The following is an 18,877-nucleotide window of genomic DNA, read 5'->3' on the forward strand; positions in this document are numbered from 1 at the left end:
ACTTAATCCTTCTCAGTAATACAAGGATCTAAGACATCTCCAAAAGCCTCATGATGGAAAATGCTATCCACATCCAAAGAAAGAATTATGGAGTTTGAATGCAGAGAGAAGCATACTATTTGCTATTTTTTTTCTTCTGTTGTGTTTTGTTTCCTCTTTCTAGTGGTTCCTCACATTGGTTCAAATTCTTACTTACAACATAACTAATGTGAAAATATGTTTAATAGGTATGTATATGCATAGCCTATATTAGATTGTGCGCCGTCTTGGGGAAGAAGGAGGGGGTGGTGTAGAAAAATTTAAAACTCAAAAGCTTGGGGCAGCTAGGTGATGCAGTGGATAGAGTCCCAGCCCTGAAGTCAGAAGGACCTGAGTTCAAATACGGCCTCAGACCAAACACTTGACACTTACTAGCTGTGTGACCCTGGGCAAGTCACTTAACCCCAACTGCCTAAAACCAAAAACAAAAAAAAAACCCAACCCCCCCCCAAAAAAAAACCTCAAAAGTTTATGGAAGATATTGTTGATAAATCAAAATAAGTTAATTTTAAAAAAATTAGAATGGAGAAACTGGAAGCTAGTGACAATTTGAGAAATAAAGGCACTGTAACACTAATGCAAAAGAATGAAAAAATAGAAGAGAATGTGAAATATCTCACTGGAAAAACAACTGACTTGGAAAATAGATCCAGGAGAGAGAATTTAAAAATTATTGGAGTATCCAAAAGCCATGATCAAAAAAAGAACCTAGACATCATCTTACAAGAAATTATCAAGGAAAACTGCCCCAATATTCTAGAACCAGAGGGTCAAATAGAAATGGAAAGAATCCACCAATCACCACTTGAAAGAGATCCCCAAAGGAAAACTCCTAGAGAAATATCGTACGATCAACCCTCCTTCATTTGACTCAGATGAAATTAATGAAATATCTGCTCCTCTTACCTTTTCTTCTAATTTTCTTTACCCTTCTACTTGTGCATACCAATTATGAGAAACAGTAAGTCCCATCCCTGTCTTTCCTAGTATATTTCTTTGTTCTTTTTTTAATTCTCTTAAAACCATCAAAATAGAACTAAAGCTAATGATGATGATGATAATAACTACAACAGCATTTATACAGCACCTACTATGTGCCAGGCATTGTTCAATTGCTTTACAACCATTATCACATCTGATTCTCACAACAACCCTGGGAGGTAGGTGCTATTATTATCCCCATTTTACAGCTGAGGAAACTGAGGCAAACAGACGTTAAGTGACTTGCACAGGGTCACACAGTTAGTGTCTGAGGCCATAGTTGAACTCATGTCTTCCTGACTCCAGGCCCAGTGCTCTATCCACTACGCCACCTAGCTGCCCCCAAATTCATAGACTGAATTTCCTCAGGAGGGAGCTCCCTTACACGGATGAAAGCATAGGTCTGAGGAAAAAGAAAACCAGTGAAGCACAGAGAGGTTGCTGGGGATATAAAGACAAAAATGGAAGCGGCCTAGTCCTCAATAAGCTTACATTCTACCGAGGGGAAACATGTATAGTACATAGATAGGTAAGCATAAAATACAGTAAAAGTACTTTGGAGTAGGAAAACCAGTAAAATCTGAGGTACAGGAAAAGCCTCATGGAAGAGGTTACATGAGCTGGCCCTGGAATGGAGCTCAACAACTTGGACAGGTTGTGATTTACACCACTGGAATAACCACCTAAATCAATGAGATCATAAATCTACTTAAGCACTGAAGTATAACTGGAAAGCATATTTGGAATTTTAGAATCTGGTTTTGTTATACCATCAAGGAGTGAAGACCTCTACACTGATATGCCCACTAATCTGAATTGGCAACAAAGAACCTATATGTCTTCTACCCTTCACACATGTCACAAGCTGTGTCTAATTATTTGTGTAACACAGTCTACCTGAGGATTCGTATGTCCCTAAAAACAGAGGCTAGCAATGAAAGTATAGTGTGACACACAAGAAAGAACATCAGACTTGGAGTTCCAGAATCTGATCTGAATTCTAGCTCTGCCACTGACTTCTTCTGCGACCCAAGTCAGGTCACCTTTGTAGACCTGCCTCTTGATCCACGAAATGAGGGAGATGGACTATATGATCCTCCAACATCACTTCTAGCTCTAAATGTATGATCCTATGATCAGCCACTATACAAATTACCTTTGAAATATAACAACTTTTATTTAAAATTTTCATTGTAATAAGGTAAGCTAAAGCTTAATAAGTTATAATAATTCATCTTCAAATAAATGTTAGAGGTTCAGCCACTCTGCAAAGAAATTTGGAACTACACCTCAAAAGCTATTAAACTGTGCATAACCTTTGACTCAGTAATATCTCTACTAGGTCTAAGCCCAAAGAGATCAAAGAGGAAAAAGATTCATCTGTACAAAAATATTTATAGAAGCTTTTTTCATGGTGGCAAAGAATTGGAAACTGAGGGAGCATTCATTAATTGGGAAATGGCTGAACAAATTATTATTTGAAGATGATGGAATACTATTGTGCTATAAGAAATGATGAAGGGGATGGTTTCAGAAAAACCTGGAAATTTTATGAATTGATACAAAGTGAAGTGAGCAGCACCAGGAGAATAATTTATACAGTAACAAAATTATTATGAAGCTAATTAACTCTGGAAGACTTAGGAACTATGATCAACACAATGACCAACCACAATTCTAAAGGACTCATAATGAAACATGTTATCTATCGACCTTCAGTAAGAAAGGATGCAAAGTGCAGACTGAAATGTATATGTACATATATCTGTACGTATATGTATGTATTTTGGACATGGCTAATTTGTGAATTTGCTTTGACTATGTAAATTTGTGACAAGTTCTGTTTTTCTTGTTTTCTCAATGGGTAGGGAAGGGGGAAGAAGAGAATATGGAATTGTAAATAAAATAAAAAAGAATTTAAAAAAAAAGTAAATGTTACATACCACATAGTTACTGACTGTTTCTGTCACAACACTACGAACAGGTGCTTTGGAGCCTCCTGGGGCCACGATTGCAGGAGAAGGTGGAGGAATCATAGCAGGTGATACAGAGGCTTGTGGAGGAGGTGGTACAGGCACTGGAGGAGGAGTCATGTGAACAGGTGCAGGTGCTGGGGATGGTGCAGGTGGTGGTGATTTGGGTCTAGTAACAGAGGGAGATGGTTTAGCCTCTGGCGCTGGAACCACCTTGCTGATGACACTGTTAAGGCAAAGGAAGAAAATTAACTTATAAGTAAGAATAAAACTGAATATTTAATTCCACAAACACTTATTAAGTACCTATAATGCTCAAGGGACTGTACGCTAGATGTTAGTAATACAAAGATCAAAACAAAACAGTTTTTGCCATCAAAACATTTATGTTCCACTGGAGGGATACAATATATAAAAAAAGATAAGTCAATACAAATAATTTCAAGAGGTAGAGAGTAATGACACCTGGGGGAATCAATGAAGGGCCTCAAATAGGAGGTGGTACCTAAACTGAGCCTTGAAAGGTGATAAGGATTGTAAGAGGTGGAAGTGAAGAACATATATGTTCTGGCATGATATAAATAGTACAGCTATTTTATTCATCTTTTAACAAAAGTCTTTTTATTTTTGATTTAGAGAGGGGAAGAAAAACCTTAAATTCAAGGACCTACATTAGTTGCTATTACCATCTAACCAAGAGCATTTTTTATTATTCTCCAAAATAGAACATTATAACAGAATCAATATCTACCAGGGTTCTTTCCCAAAGCCCTCAGTCCCATATATGTTAGGTTACTTCTTTCTCTAAAAGGCTAGCAAGTTGTCCCCAAGACTGATTGGCCCAGAGGACCATGGTTCAAGCCAAGTTTCAATGATTTGGCTTCCTGAGCACTTAAGGGACATGGAATTCATGTGGTTCCAGAACTTAAGATTTGCAGAATGTTTCAAGAATACATACGTTAACACAACCTGCCCCAAGTCACTGCACCTTGGCTTGCTGACCAGACACGTTTTTCCTTGTAGGACTAAAAGTGGCCTCCTTTACCCAGGCAAGAGCTAGATCCTTGTTAGGTATCCTTTCTAGCTATAGCTAATACATACATACATATACATGTGTGTGTGTGTATGTGTGTGTGTGTATGTATGTATATGTAAAACCATACTATAAATATTTCTTATCAGTTCCTTCTCTGGATACAGATAGCATCTTCCTTCATAGGTCCTTGTAATTAATTTGGGTATTTGAAAGGTGTTCTTAAAACAATATTGCTGTCACTGTATACAACGTTCTCTTGGTTCTGCTCATTTTGCTCTTCGTTATTTCATGCAAGTCTTTCCATGTTTTTCTAAAATCATTGAGCTCATCATTTCTCAAAGCTTAGTAGTATTCCATCATGATCACATACCACAACTTGTTTAGCCATTCCCCAACTGATGCACATCACCTCAATTTCCTGTTCTTTGCTATGATAAAAAGAGCTGCTATAAATATTTTAGAACATATAGGTTCTTTTTCCCTTTTCCTTAATCATCTTGGAAACCAGACCTAATAATGGTATTGCTGGGTTGAAGGGTATAGTCAGTTTTCTAACTCTTTGGGCATAATTCCAAATTATTCTCCAGAATGGTTGGATCAGTACACAGTTTCACCAACAGTGAATTAATGTCCCAATTTTTCTACATCCTCTCCAACATTAGTCACCTTCTCCTATTATTTTAGCTAATCTGAAAGGTATAAAATGGAGTTTCAAGGTTATATTAATTTGCATTTCTCTAATCAATAATGATTTAGAGCATTTTTCACATGCCTATAAACTGTTTTTATTTCTACATCAAAAAACTGACTGTTCAGATTCTTTGACCATTTATTAATTAGGGAATGACTTATATTCTTGTAGATTTGACAACATTCCTGATATACTTGAGATATGAGACTTTTATCTCAGAAACTATCTATAAAATTTTTTCACCAATTTTCTGCTTTCCTTCTGATCTTGGTTATATTGGTTTTATTTGTACAAAACCTTTTTAATTTAATGTAACTGAAATTATCCATTTTATATTTTATACCTCCCAATGCTCTGTATCTCTTGTTTGTTCATAAATTGTTTGCACCACATCTCTATATACATGCTACTTATACTTGCTTTTATCTTGCATACTTAAAAAAAATCTAAGTTGGTTGATGAATTCCATACACATTCACACGTAGACAACTCCCTATTCTTTTTTCATCACAATTGTTTTTCTTTCTGTCCTGTATTGTTCTTGAGAACTTCCAGCAGATTCTTTTACAGAATTTGAGTTCATGAGATCTTATATTTCCTCTGAATTCTTTGAAAATTTTTTTCTTCAAAAATCTAGGGGACGTATTGAACTATGACCAGCTTTTCCCTTTTCTCTACTGCTGCCCTGATTCTATTCTCATCTCTGCCTGTCAATAACATTTTCTTCCTTCAAGGTCCAACTCAAAAGCCATCTGCTCCACGAATCTACTACTGATTTATACAGCTGAATGTGATCATTCAGAGTCACCAAATTCAGAGTTTGAAGGGATCTAGTTAAATCTAAGACATACCCAAATGGAATTTCCATATATTTCCTGACAAGTTGTCAATGCAGTTTAAAAAGTCATCAACTCCAACGCAGCACATTCTACTTCTGGAAAGCTCTTAATTGTTGAGTTCTTCCTTGTATGAAACCTAAGTTTTCTTCCTTAAAACTGCTACCCATTTTAATGCATTTTGATGATCTGTTGAGCAACTCATATGTGATAGTATGAAAACAGTGGAAATTAACAGATTTATTAACTCTAGGCTCTAGGATTCATGCTAATTGTGGGCACATCTGTTTCATGAAAAGGAACATAACCAGAATCTTTAGTCCAACCCCCGGCGGGCTACTGGAGAGCCTCTATCATAAGAAGTAGTTTAGTGGTAGGGAGAAATGTCCAAGCTGCTATTATCCCTCTGTACCACAGGACACTAGACCCCAGATCTTTAGGCAAGGTGTTGCCTGCTATGAGAGTAATCAAGAATTCATCAGCCTATAGGGGTTCCTCCATATAACTCAGGAGTGGCATCCCGCTCCCCTTAGCCAGTGCTAGAGAGACATCGATTCTCAGTTCTCTATTTGAGTTCTAAATACCTTAAGCCCTCTTTTTAAAAAATCATGAGCCATTCTCTGTTTTAGGGAGAAGGCCTCTATTAGGAAGGTAAAAATTTTATCTTTTCAGCTCTGTAGCTTCTGGTGATCTCCTGTAGAGAAGGTGTGTATTAGTCTACCATAATTTCCAGGGAATTAATTCTGCTCTCTGCAGCCAAGCAGAACAAGACTATTCCCTGTTCCACATGACAACCTTTCAAATATTTGAAGACAGCTAACCTATTCTCCCTGAGTCTTTTCTTGTCCATGCTAAACATTCCCAATTCAATCAATCTCCAAGCATTTGTTACGAATCAGACATCATGCTAGGCACTAGGGAGATAAATACATAAATAAGATAGTCCCTACCCTTCAGAAACTTACATTCTCTTGGTTCCCATTTGTAAATGATCACACCCCACAATCCAGGCCAATTAGCCTTCTCTGTTTCTTATACATGCATACCATAGCCTGTCTCTATATCTTCACCTCCAATTCATAAGCTCTCTTCTTTCAAGATGAAGCTTAAGCATCACCTTTTTTACAGAAGGCTTTCCTGATTCCCCCACTTTTGCTATTGCTCTCCCTCCTTATAGTTAGCTATTTTGTATTTATATTCTAGTTTATCAATGTCCTTCTTAAACTGATATCCAGAAGAGAAACACAACACTCCAAATGTGGTCTGACCAGGGTTGAGTGCAGAGAGGCTACTACCTCTCACAACCCACAGAGATCATGGGCACTCTGCCTCTCAATACCACCCAAGACTGAAACAGCTGATTCAGGCTGCTATATCACACTAATGACTCATGTGGCTTACAACAAACTAACTTACTTAACCAACAGGATGATATCCCCTCATCTATTCCTGTGGAATAGATTTTTTTTTTAATCTATGTATAAAGATTTCCAGTTATCCCTCTTGGATTTCACTGTACTAAATTCATCTCAATATTAGGACCTTTTTTGAATCCTGATTTTGTTATCCAGGATGTTAGCTATCCCTCCCAGCTTTGTATCATCTTCAAATTTGATAATTGATCAAAAAAAATGTGAAACAGTATAAGGGCAAGCACAGATCCCTAGGTCATCCCACTAGAGATCTCCTGACAAGCTGACAGGGGTTCATTAATCTACTCTTTAAGTCTAGCCATTCAACTGTTTCTAAATCCATTCAACTGTATTATTATCATATAACCCATACTTAGCTTTTCCACAAGAACAGTATGAGATTATCAAATGCCTTGCTAAACCCAGGTAAACTGTATCTATAGTATTCTCGATCTCCTGGCTTAGTAATCCTGTCCAAAAAAAGGAAATGAGGTTAGTCTGGCATGACCTCTTCTTGATAAAGCTGTGCTGGCTCTAAGTAATTACTATTTCCTTTTCTTGATGTTAATAACTATCTCTTTAATGACTTATTCTAGCACCTTCCATGGAAGTGAAGTCAAGTTAACTGGTCTATACATTTACAGACTCTATTCTGTACTTTTTGAAAATCAAGACAGTTACTCACGTTCAGTCCTGTAGTAGTTCTCCTTTTTAAATAATCTTCTAAATATTACTGACAGTGATCCAGCAATCATATTTATAAGCTCTTTTGGTACACATAAATGTAGTTTATGAAAGCCAGGTGACTTGAGCTCATCAAGGGAAATTAAGTCTCTTATTTATCTTGGGTATCAACTCTGTTAGTCATTTTTGTGTGGCTCTATCTTGTACAGACAAAACAAAAACAAAGGAAAGATTGAATACTTCTTTCTTTTCTTGTTGTCAGGTACCCCTTCCTTCTTTGATCTTCCTCTCTTCTTGAATATAGCTTACAAGACCATTTTTGGTGTCTTGACCTTCTCTCACCAATCTCAGCCCATTATGATCTCTAGCACTACAGAATTTCTCTTTATAGGGCTGTATTACATCTTAAAAAATATTTACCTTTCTTACCTGCCCTTGTTTCTAATGTCTGCGGACAGAATCACTGATTTGCATCTGGAAGGGACCTGAGAGACAACCTAGTCCCAACCTCTTTACACAAAGGAAAACTTGAGGCCTGGAGAGATGAAGTGATTGCCCAAGTCCACATAGGTAAGCAAGCCCCAGAGGCAGGCTCTGGAGTCCTTTGACCCCAAAGCACGAGCTGTTTTCACCATATCATTCTGCCTTTTGAAAGTTTAAGCTGGTTGGCGAGTTTCATGTTCCTCAACATCAATGTGTTAAGACAACTCCCATTTTTCCTCTTTAATATCTAGTACTTACACAGCTCTAAAGTTTGCAAAGTCCTTTAAATATGTTAACTCATTTGGTCCTCACCACAACCCTGTGAGGTAGATGTCACTATTATTTTCATTTTATAGATAAGGAAGCTGAGGCATAGAGAGGTTAAAGGATGCAGCTAGTAGAGCTCTGCAGTGGGATTTTAACACTTCAAGTCTGATGCTATCCACTGTGCCACTGAGCTCTGAAACTGTTTGCATTCCTGTTTTGAGAATTCAATTCTTGAATTTCTCATCCCCTCTGACTTGACTTTTATAGAATCTGAGTTCATGGGATGTGATATCCTTTCTCTGAACCCCTTGAAACCATGTACTTTCCAAATCTAGAGTGTGTATCAGACCATGCCTGGCTTTCACCTCCTTTATCATAACCTTTAGAACTGTAATTTTCCTACAGTGTTCCTATTATTTTCATCTCAAGTAGCCTCCTTGTTAGTGAGAGTCAAATCTAATATAAAAATCTGATTTACCATTACCTTCATGACATTCTGCATTGTATGGTACTCATTTACACACAGGTAACACCTTCCATTGTCTACTCCTTGAATATGTGATTGCACACTCCTTGAGATGAAGGGCTATCATTTCTCATCTTTGTAACACAATTCCTCATAGTGCCTGGCATATAAAAGATGCCTCAATAAATGCTTATTGAATTAACACATGGATTTCTTTGACCTCTTTGCCACCTGTAGTGGTATCACTAGGTCAAATGATATGCAACTCCAAGGAAATCCCAAAAATAAAGCTTATGTCTCATATCTGGGTTCATTGCCAAAGTGTAAAACAGCATTCTCTCCCACAAAGGTACAAAATGAGTATCAGGTGAAGGATAACATTTTTATATATTCCACCACAGAAACTGCATAAGATGTAAAGGACTCAAAAGAACATATGAACAAATAGAGAGAACATCTAATACTTGAAAACCCATCATACTCACATATCTTCTCCTGAAAGGTAAGGACAACTACGTGAGACTGCTGACCAAATATTTCATATTCACCTTGGACCTACTTTGTCTGAGCAGTTTGCAAGGACCAGCTCTCCTCCTCTGCCACAGTATGGCTTTATTTTTTCAACCACTGGACCCTCCTCTTGGTAGTCCTTTTCTCCAAAGTTTCTTGTTAAAAAAAACCTTTGGGAAGCCAGTATCCAACTCTGGAACTAGGAGTTATGGAATTCTGAATTATATACTAGGTAATCCACAAGGGTGTAAATGTACATTTCTTAGGTTAACTAGTTGCTGACCTGTGTCCAGAAAAGAAAATCAAAAGGTAGCTAGGGACTTTAAATCTGGTCCCCAGCTTGTTTGGGCAGACATATGTCACCATGTCAACTGCCATGTGCTTCTGCTACAAGTCAACATTGCTGGGGGGGGGGGGGTTGGGGAAGAAATCCTTTCCCCTCCATCCTTTGCTGGAAGTTCAAGAGGAAGAAAGATTGTGATAAGGCAGAAAGGTTCAAGAGAGAAGAAAGTAATGATTTCCACAGCTTATTCTTTTAAAGATTAGAGAGGGGAGAGGTTTTTTTGACTCTCGGGTGCCAACCTTCTTTGGTGTTGCTTGTCAGTCACTGGGAACATATCAGGAGTTCCCTATATAATCCCAGAAAGTTACATGTCTCTTAAGGTCTAGTGCTAATATTCATCTCCATGGGATCCTATCTTCTGACAAAGATCCACATCCAACAAGACTATCAAAATGCATCGAGGAGATGTGGAATTAAGGAGGGGTTTTCCTGATCACTCCTACTACAATTAAATCTAATTACCCTCCTCATTGGTTCTCTTGCTGCCTAAGCTCAGGTGCTGCTTGTACTTTTCTGGTCACTACGGAAAGAACTTTAAACAATTCCTATCTAAGAGACCATAAGGAAACTGCTGACTCTGTTTACAAGACAACAAAACACATGGATGATCAGATTAATTTGGTGAAAACAAAACAGCTTCCTAGTGCATTTTCCATTCCCAAAATAAGGCTAGCTACTTGGCTGCATGTATTTAAATAACAGCTTAAAACTTGAAATTTTCAAACAACTGAACTCGTGCTATGTGATTTGAACTGGCACAGTCTCTTAGAGGTTCATCTCTCCCTTGCTTCTGATTTTATTTCAGCATTTATCAAAGCCTGCCTCTGTCCCACACTAGCTGTGTAACTGCGGACAAATTATTTAATTTCTCAGAACTCTAAGACACTTTTTAAGACTATAAATAGCTGAGAATATGCCAACTTGCATTGGTAGAAGGAGTTTCATCACCTGGGACTTCTCTATACCAATAAAATCTAGCCTAGTTCCTATTTCTATTCATTAAAGTGTATGCCATGTGCAAGGCAATCTGCTGGGGGCAGGTAGTTGGCACCACAGTGCACAAAATGCCTAGCCTGGAATCAGGAAAGCCTGAATTCAAACTGGGCCTCAGATACTTCCTAGCCATGTGACTCTGGGCAAGTCACTTAACCTCTTGTTTGCCTCAGTTTCCTCTTTTGTAAAATAGAGCTAATAATAGCACCTACTTCCCAAGGCTGTGAGGATCAAATCAGATCATTGTAAAGCACTCAGCACTGTGGCTGGCACATAGTAAGTGCTCTGTAAAGTTGGTTATTATTATTCCTAGAGACAGAAAGGTGAAAACGACATGGTCCTTCCCTAGGAGTTTATAATCCAGGAAGAAGTATATAATCTAGTTTCCAAGATTATTCCAATCCTGAATTTCTACATTATTTTTGTTTATGACAACTAAGTATGGCATTACAAATGCAGCTAAAATTGCTCTCTACCAATTTCCTTTAATTTGCAACATTTTACAGAGCAACATTTTATATACAGTATACAAAGTAATAATCCTAATTATTAAGTTTGTCCTATAAAGTAATTTAGATTCTTATTAGTGCTCAAGTGAACAACCATGTATCCTTTGTTTATATTTTCCCAAATAGGTATTGGGCCTTTACATATTTCTCCTCAAAGTATCAACTTTTCTCTCCTACTTAAATTTATAGTAAGTTTTTCTTCACAGCTTTTTGTTGAATGAGCAATGTCTCGCAGAGTAAGAAAACTACCCACAGCTGTGTGCCACAATTACTCCAAGATGCTTGCATTACATTTTTTTGAGGATTTTGTTATGATGTCCTAGACTGTTACAAACACTGGTGTTATTCGTAAAAAATGTGCAGAAGGAAGGTCTTTCAGCAGTATTCCTTTACCTGTTTCTACACCACGAAACAGTAAAAGAAATAGAATGGGTCCTGAGCTGTTTGGCCTATAATGCAAACTCACAGCTTCACAAGTCAATAGAGTTAATTCTCTCTTCCTTAACAACACACAGAGAGCCAAGGTTAGAAGCAAACAATTGGGAATACCCATATGGGGAGTTTTAATGATCCTTATTATTTGGTCATTGTGTGCCAACAGTACGAAGTCAGTAATCTAAATTATCAACATCTCAACAACTAGCTATTAAACTGCACACAGAGTTCAAAGCTCCTTCACACTGGTTTACTTACAAACCACGAAGAGTGAAAAGCCAGTAAGAAAGGGTAACAAAATCATGACAAAGGTAAAAAGTACCAAAAGCTTATATAAATGAAGGGAAGGGAAGGGAAGGGAAGGAAAGGAGAGGGAAGAGAAGGGAAGGGAAAAGAAAAAAAAAAAGGAAAAAAGAAGGGCAGTCTCTGCCCACAAGAAGCTTTACAACCTAATGAGGGAAGAAAACATTCAAAAGGAAGCTGAAAAGGGGAGGGACAGCTTCTTCATCTGTAAAATGAATTGGAGAAGGAAATGGAAAACCATTCCCGCAGCTTTGCCAAGGAGACACCAAACAGGGTCATGAAGAGTCAGATACAAGTGAACAACAACAACAAATGTTCTTTAGGGCAGCTAGGTGTCCCAGTGGATGGAGTGCTGGACTAGAGTCAGGAAGACTCATCTTGGCCTCAGACACTTACTAGCCATGTGACCCTAAGGGCAAGTCACTTAACCTTGTTTGCCTCAGTTTCCTCACCTGTAACATATGCTGGAGAAGGAAATGGCAAACCACTTCAGTATCTCTGCCAAGAAAACCCCGAATGGGGTCAGGAAGAGTTGGACACAACTGAACAACCAAATTCTTTTTATACTAGTCACCCTTAACGTTTCCCCACACCAAAACCCTTTCTTGTAAGAAAGAAAAACATTCAAACAAAGCCAACAAAGCTTCACTGTTTCCAGGCTTAGTACACATTACTGCTCTTCAATCTTTCTCCTGGCTAGCCAAACTGGCCTTACTGCAGATCCTCATATGAGACATTAAAATGCATTTCTTATTCATCTTCACCTCTTAGAATCCATAGCTTCCTTCAAAGCGCATTTCAAATACCATTTCCTACATTTCCTGGTCCTCCTAGCTGCTAGTTCCCTACCTCCTCAAACCACCTTCAGGGGTGTACTAAAGCCACCTTGAACCAGCTTGCCAGAGTTAATTGTTAAATTTCAGGGTGAACATTTGTAACTGGAAAATCAGCAAATGCTACAAATCAGAGCTTGATTTAATGTTTTGTTGTTGACTGTCTAGACTTGAGAAAGTGATGGAGAAAATGTTAATAACACAAATTAAACTCAAAATACGCCATGCACTTTTCCCCTAGAGAGCTGGTTGTTAAACATTTAGCAGCATACTCCTGATTTATTTTGTATATGCTTATATGTGCACATATTATCTTCCTAAAAAGTATGTGTTACTTGAAATAGCAGCAGCTTTTTTTGTTTTTATATACCTGGGGCATGAAGCACAGCAGACATTATTAACATTCTTACTGGCATGAAGTAGGTTTTCAAACTGATCAAAACTAAGTTGAGCCATTTAAATGCTTCCCAAACTACATTTGATCAAAAAATCCATTCATCCACACAAGTCTTAATCCTGTTTCACAGTACTACAAAGTATCTAAAAGTAAATGTAGAGCAATTTAGTAAAAGTCTTATCAGAGTCCAATATGAGCCAAAGTTAAGCTATGGTCCTTTGCTTATTTGTAATATACCAAGCTATTCCCTGTTAAAGGAAGTAGGAAACCTGACACTTTAATAAATGTATTTCAAACAGAGTTTGATATTAGATACAGACTAGTCAATTTATATAATAACTAAAAATAGGCAATATATACAATATTTAAACTGTGGTGACAAGTTTTTATCTAGGCATTCATCTAAAATTAAATGTCTAAGTGTAGGATTCAGCATGATAGTGAGTGTTATGATTAACATTACCTTCTAAATGGGATATGAAAAATCCAAATTACTGAACAAAAACTGTTTATGTAACAATCCTGATTTGCTAGTAACAAATGCAATTATGCTACCTTAAAAAAGTTTCAAAAAAGCATTTCTAGTAGGTCCCCTTTTCAGATTGTGACATAACACTCCATATAAACTAGGAGGAAAATAACTATTTATTCTGCTATTAATGGTTATTACAGAACACCAAAAGAAAAGTTGCTTGTTTTTTTAAAGAATATCTCAGATGAGGGAAAATTCTTGGGAGTTTTATATCTCAGAAAATCTTTCAGAAGAATATGAATGGACACATTAGTTACTCTGAAGGAAAAAAAAAAAGCCTCCCAAATACAACAGGTAAGAACCTAATTAACTTGAGTTAGTCAGACAACAAACATTTATTTAATGCTTACTACGTGCCAGGCACTGTGCTAAGTACTGAATACACAAAGAAGGCCACTACATGGTTCCTCAAGGGGGCTCACATTCTAATTTCTAACATGCAAACAATTATGTATACAGGAGATTGTTGTTGTTTGTGCTTGGAAGGTGATGTCTTCTCCCCCCCAACAAGGCAATCAGGGTTAAGTAACTGGTCCAGGATCACACAGCTAGTAAGTGCCGAATTTGAACTCAGGTGCTCCTGACTCCAGAACCAGTGCTCTAACCACTGTACCATCTAGCTGGCCCTAGCAGGGCTGTGCAAAGTCACCAGCCTCACTCTCTCCTCTGGAGCCATATACACAGTGTAAACAGAGAGTAATCTTGTAAGGAAGGCACTGAGTGAGGGGGTCAGGAAAAGACCACTTTCAGAAAGCAGAATTTGCACTGAGTCTTGAAGGAAATTAGGAAAGCTATGAAGTAGTGGGGAAGAGGGGAAATATAATAGAAGTAGTGAAAAAACATGGAGCTGTGAGATGCAGAATCATGTAAGGAACAGCAACACGGCAGGTGTTGAATACTGGGAAGGGAGAAAAGAAGGCTAGAAAAATAGGAAGCAGTCAGGTTGGGAAGGCCTTTAAAAGCCAAACAAGATTCTGTATTTGATCCTAGAGTAATAGAGAAACACAGAAGTTTGGGTGGTGGGGGCTGGTAGTATATAACAGGGTCAGCACTGGACTTTAGAAAGATTGCTGTGGCAGCTGAGTGGAGAGTGTATTAGAGGAGGATGAGATTTGATGCAGGGAGAGCAGCTAGAAGGTTACTAACATATCTGTAAGGGAGGTCATGAGATCCTACACCAGGGTGGTGGCTCACTGGAAAGAAGAGATGTATATGGCATGCGGAGAAAGAAACAAGACTTGGCAAGACCCTGGTTACCTGGAGCAAGCACAAAACAAAAGTCAAGGAGGTTACTAAACCTGGGTGACTGGGAGCACAGTGGCTTCCTTCAAGTCCCAGCTAAAATCTCACATTCTACAGAAAGCCTCTACTGCCACCCCTTAATTCTAATGCCTTCACTTCAATGATTCTTTCACTGCTCAAACAAAAGGAACAATCATTCGAAGGGTTTCAATTTTAAAGTTGTCCAAAGGAGGGGCAGGGAAAAGTTGTGAGGGACAGTAGGAAAGGTCAATTGCTAAATTTTTATCCTACCTGTAGTAATTTGGCACCACAAATGGGTCTGTATGACACATCTTTCATTATAAAGAAACACATTTTTCCATGCCATGTGCTATAAGCCACAGACCACTTAACTTCAAACATTACTTATAACCCCAAGCTGGAAATATAGTTCATTCTTATTCACTTTTATGCCTACAGGCCTACAAGCAACACATTATAAAAAAGGAAACATAAAGGAAAAGCAGTAAGAAAGAATGTCGACAAAGAAACACATGATTGAAAAAGACTATCTACTTATTGAATCAGTTTCCAAGTCCCATCAATTCTACTTCCCCAACATCTCTCACAGCTCTAGTTCAGGCCCTCAACACCTCTCTCGGAAGTACTGCAGCAGTCTCCTAAATGGTCTCCCTGCTTGAAATCTTTTCCATCTTCCACATCAGGCCTAAGTGACATTCCTAAAGCCCGGATTTAACAATACCATTCCTCTTCTGAATGAATTCCAATGGCTCCTATGGCCTTCAGGACCAAATGTAAACTTCTATATTTGGCATTTAAAGACCTTTAAAATCTAGCTCCACCAACCTTTTTGGGCTTATTACATATTACTCTCCACCCCCACCCCTACCCTATATTCTTGGTGCTGTCAAACTGGTCTTCTTGCTACTCTGCATACACAATACTCCACCTCTCCTCTCCATGCCTTTGCATTGCCTGTCTCCTCTTCCCCACCCTCCCAAATTAGCTCTAACATCATCTCCTATATGAGGACTTTCCTGGTCCTCCCAGCTGCTAGTGTCTCCCTCTTTAAATTACCTTGTACTAACTTTGTATATATAGTGTATAAACTTACATGTATCTATCTATATTGTCTCCCCCTATATGATATAAACTCCTTGAGAACCGAAACTATTTCATTACTGTCCTTGTATCTATGATCTCTTGCAGAATACCTGGCACATAATAAGATACTTAATAAATGTTTGCTAGCTGACTGAAAAAGACAGGTGAAGCAGCGAAAGTAAGAGATAAGTTGAAAAGATGACAAAAAATGCCAAGTGTCAATTTTGGAGGGGGTATGGAAGGACAAGAACACTAATACACTGTTGGTGGAGCTGCAAAATGGTATAAACATTTTGGAAAGCAATTTGGAATTATGCAGATAAAGTAACTAAAATGTCTATACCTTTTGAATCAGAGACTCTATTACTGGGCTTATACTCTAAGGAAGCTGCTGTTAAGTAAGTCCTTATATACACTAGAAAATTTATAGCAGCACTTTTTGTGATAGCAAAGAATTGGAAACAAAGTAGATTCTCCTCAACTGGAGAATGGTTAAACAAATTACAGTACATAAATGTAATGAAATATTACTGTACTGTAAGAAAGGATGTACATGATGAATAGACAGAAGCATGAAAAGATCTACATGAACTGATACAGAGTGAAGTAAGCAGAGTCAAGAAAACAATATTATGCATAATAATTACAACATTATAAATGGAAAGAATAACCACACTAAAAGATATACAGGAGGACATCTCCAACCTACTCCTTTGTGCAGGTAGAAAGTCCACAGGTGTTACATACACAATGTACATGTTTCTGGACTTTTTAAGATATATTAATTAGTTATGCTGACCTTTTTTTTACTTTTTATAACACTACTTGTTATGGGGCGAGTCTCTTGGGAGAAGGAAGATACTGGGAATAACTACGATGATTTGAGAAACAGAAGACATCAATAAAAACATTTAAAAAAGTAAGATAACCAATGAACAATTCCATTGGTGTTTTTGCAATGTCAACAGAATTCCAAGATGACTCCTAGAATGTAATAAAGATATTTCCTCACACTCTTCCCCTACCAAATTTACATGAGGACAAGGTTTAGATTCACATAAAATTGGCAGACATGGAAATGATGTGATCTGCATTATTAGAGAGAATAGCCATGTGGATGAGATCACTGATCCACTATTACTCCCAAACACACTCATTCTACTTGTTTCACTTTAAGCAGACTACCTTTGAGAACTACTTGTGCTTTAAACCACTTAAGGAATTAAATAATGCATTTATAGCTAGGGGTTAGGTAGCAGAAGCAATCATACTGAATAGCTCTCCCCCTCCAAGTCATCTCCTGCTTTATTTAGGGATCAAAGAGTTGCTTCCACAATCCCTCTTCTTAGTAAACACAAAGAACTACTTTTAAATTGACCAAAATCCACTCTATTTTGTTACTATTACAGACTTATATAAGCTTCTAGAATGAAGATCATCTAATTTAAAGTATGGTTCAATAGTTGAGATTGCAATAAGGAAACAATTTCTCCTCCAGATCCAAAAAATATATAGCTTCATTGCATGGGAAGGCATACACACACTTGTGTTTACACACTGTTCAGATAGTTTATGGAGTCAGAGCTAAACACTCTGAGTTTTCCTTTCATTCAATGCTTCGAAATCCTCTTCTAGGTGCTTGTGGAGCACCGAATGACTGAATTAGAGGACCAATACAGCAAACTGTAAAAATACTACAATGCCACAAAGCATCTACCTTAGAAGCAAAATGCCTTGAGAAAAACAATCAATTGCCTAATGCTACCAAAACCTTTCTGGAAACACTCTTAATTAATTTTAAGTATCAAGTGTCATCAGGAATGAAAGAACACAATTTGAAGTTTCTGCATCAGTTGTAGTAATAAGAAGAGCACTTAAATGTTTCCATCAATAGGTAACTATTATTTTTAAACACTGCAAGTGAGAGTACTTGGATCTATTGGGAGGGAGAGGAGGGAGGGGAATAACCAGAGAATAATCTAAAGGCCACAGCAATATTGCTGAATTATCTGTCTATCACAGGTTAAAGGACATTAAAATTCAGGAAGTCTACATCAGCTTCCCCTAGATAACAAATCTTAAGTACTTTCCCATAGTCACTCAATTAGTGATTCTGTGCCTTGATAAGCCTGAAGAGAAAAACTTTCTAACTATCATTCAAATCATATCTAAAAAGGTGGTCATAAATATTTTAAAACCTAAGTGAACTAATAAGACCTAGACCCATTAAGGATAAGATCTTTTACAACAAATTAAATAAAACAATTTATTGAAGCCTGGACTAAAGATAAGCTAGATTTACTAGGTGACCTTTTATTCATTTAAAGAACAAAATTAGCTCTAATTGCATTAGAATGGAATCCAGTAAATTTTCCCAAGTCTTCTAATGTGGCATCCATGCAAGAACTCCTGTAATTGTTTACAACTAAGATGGAAAAGCCTTGATTATAATCTTTCCACTTGTTTTTACTAACAGCACTAAAAGTGCTAACAGCACTCCCAAAAACCTGAAGCTAGTTTTCCTGACATTTTCTTACTGAAAATATTGCTTTTTTTGTATCATTTTTTTTCAAAATAAAAAATAAACTGCAAAATGTCAGGAATAATTGCAAAATTTAAAGATTTCATCAGAATTTGGGTACAGTAATATAAATAAGGTAATGAATACCTCAACTGGAAATATCAATAGAATGGTTAAGATGTCTGAAAGAAATGACTTAAACACTTAAGAGAAAAGTCTGTATTCTATGGAGTTAGGAATTAGGTCTGTTTAATTTACATAAGAAATATTAAGATACAAGACAACAT

General features: G+C 37.4%; 1 protein-coding gene across 2 annotated transcripts in view; it reads right to left on the bottom strand.

Annotated features, from left to right (window-relative positions):
- TAF3 (TATA-box binding protein associated factor 3) overlaps positions 1–18,877 on the bottom strand; it is a 230,570-nt gene that overhangs the window by 24,282 nt on the left and 187,411 nt on the right. The window contains exon 5 of one of the 2 annotated variants that reach the window (XM_020965107.2): positions 2,964–3,219. In XM_020965107.2, the coding sequence (XP_020820766.1) occupies positions 2,964–3,219 (256 nt within the window). Of the gene's footprint in view, positions 1–2,963; positions 3,220–18,877 lie in introns of those variants that run through there. The other variant, XM_078154893.1, reaches the window with a different exon arrangement.

This window comes from Phascolarctos cinereus, unplaced genomic scaffold (genome assembly GCF_003287225.1).
Source record: "Phascolarctos cinereus isolate Bilbo 61053 unplaced genomic scaffold, phaCin_HiC Scaffold_1;HRSCAF=81, whole genome shotgun sequence".
NCBI classification, from domain to species: domain Eukaryota; kingdom Metazoa; phylum Chordata; class Mammalia; order Diprotodontia; family Phascolarctidae; genus Phascolarctos; species Phascolarctos cinereus.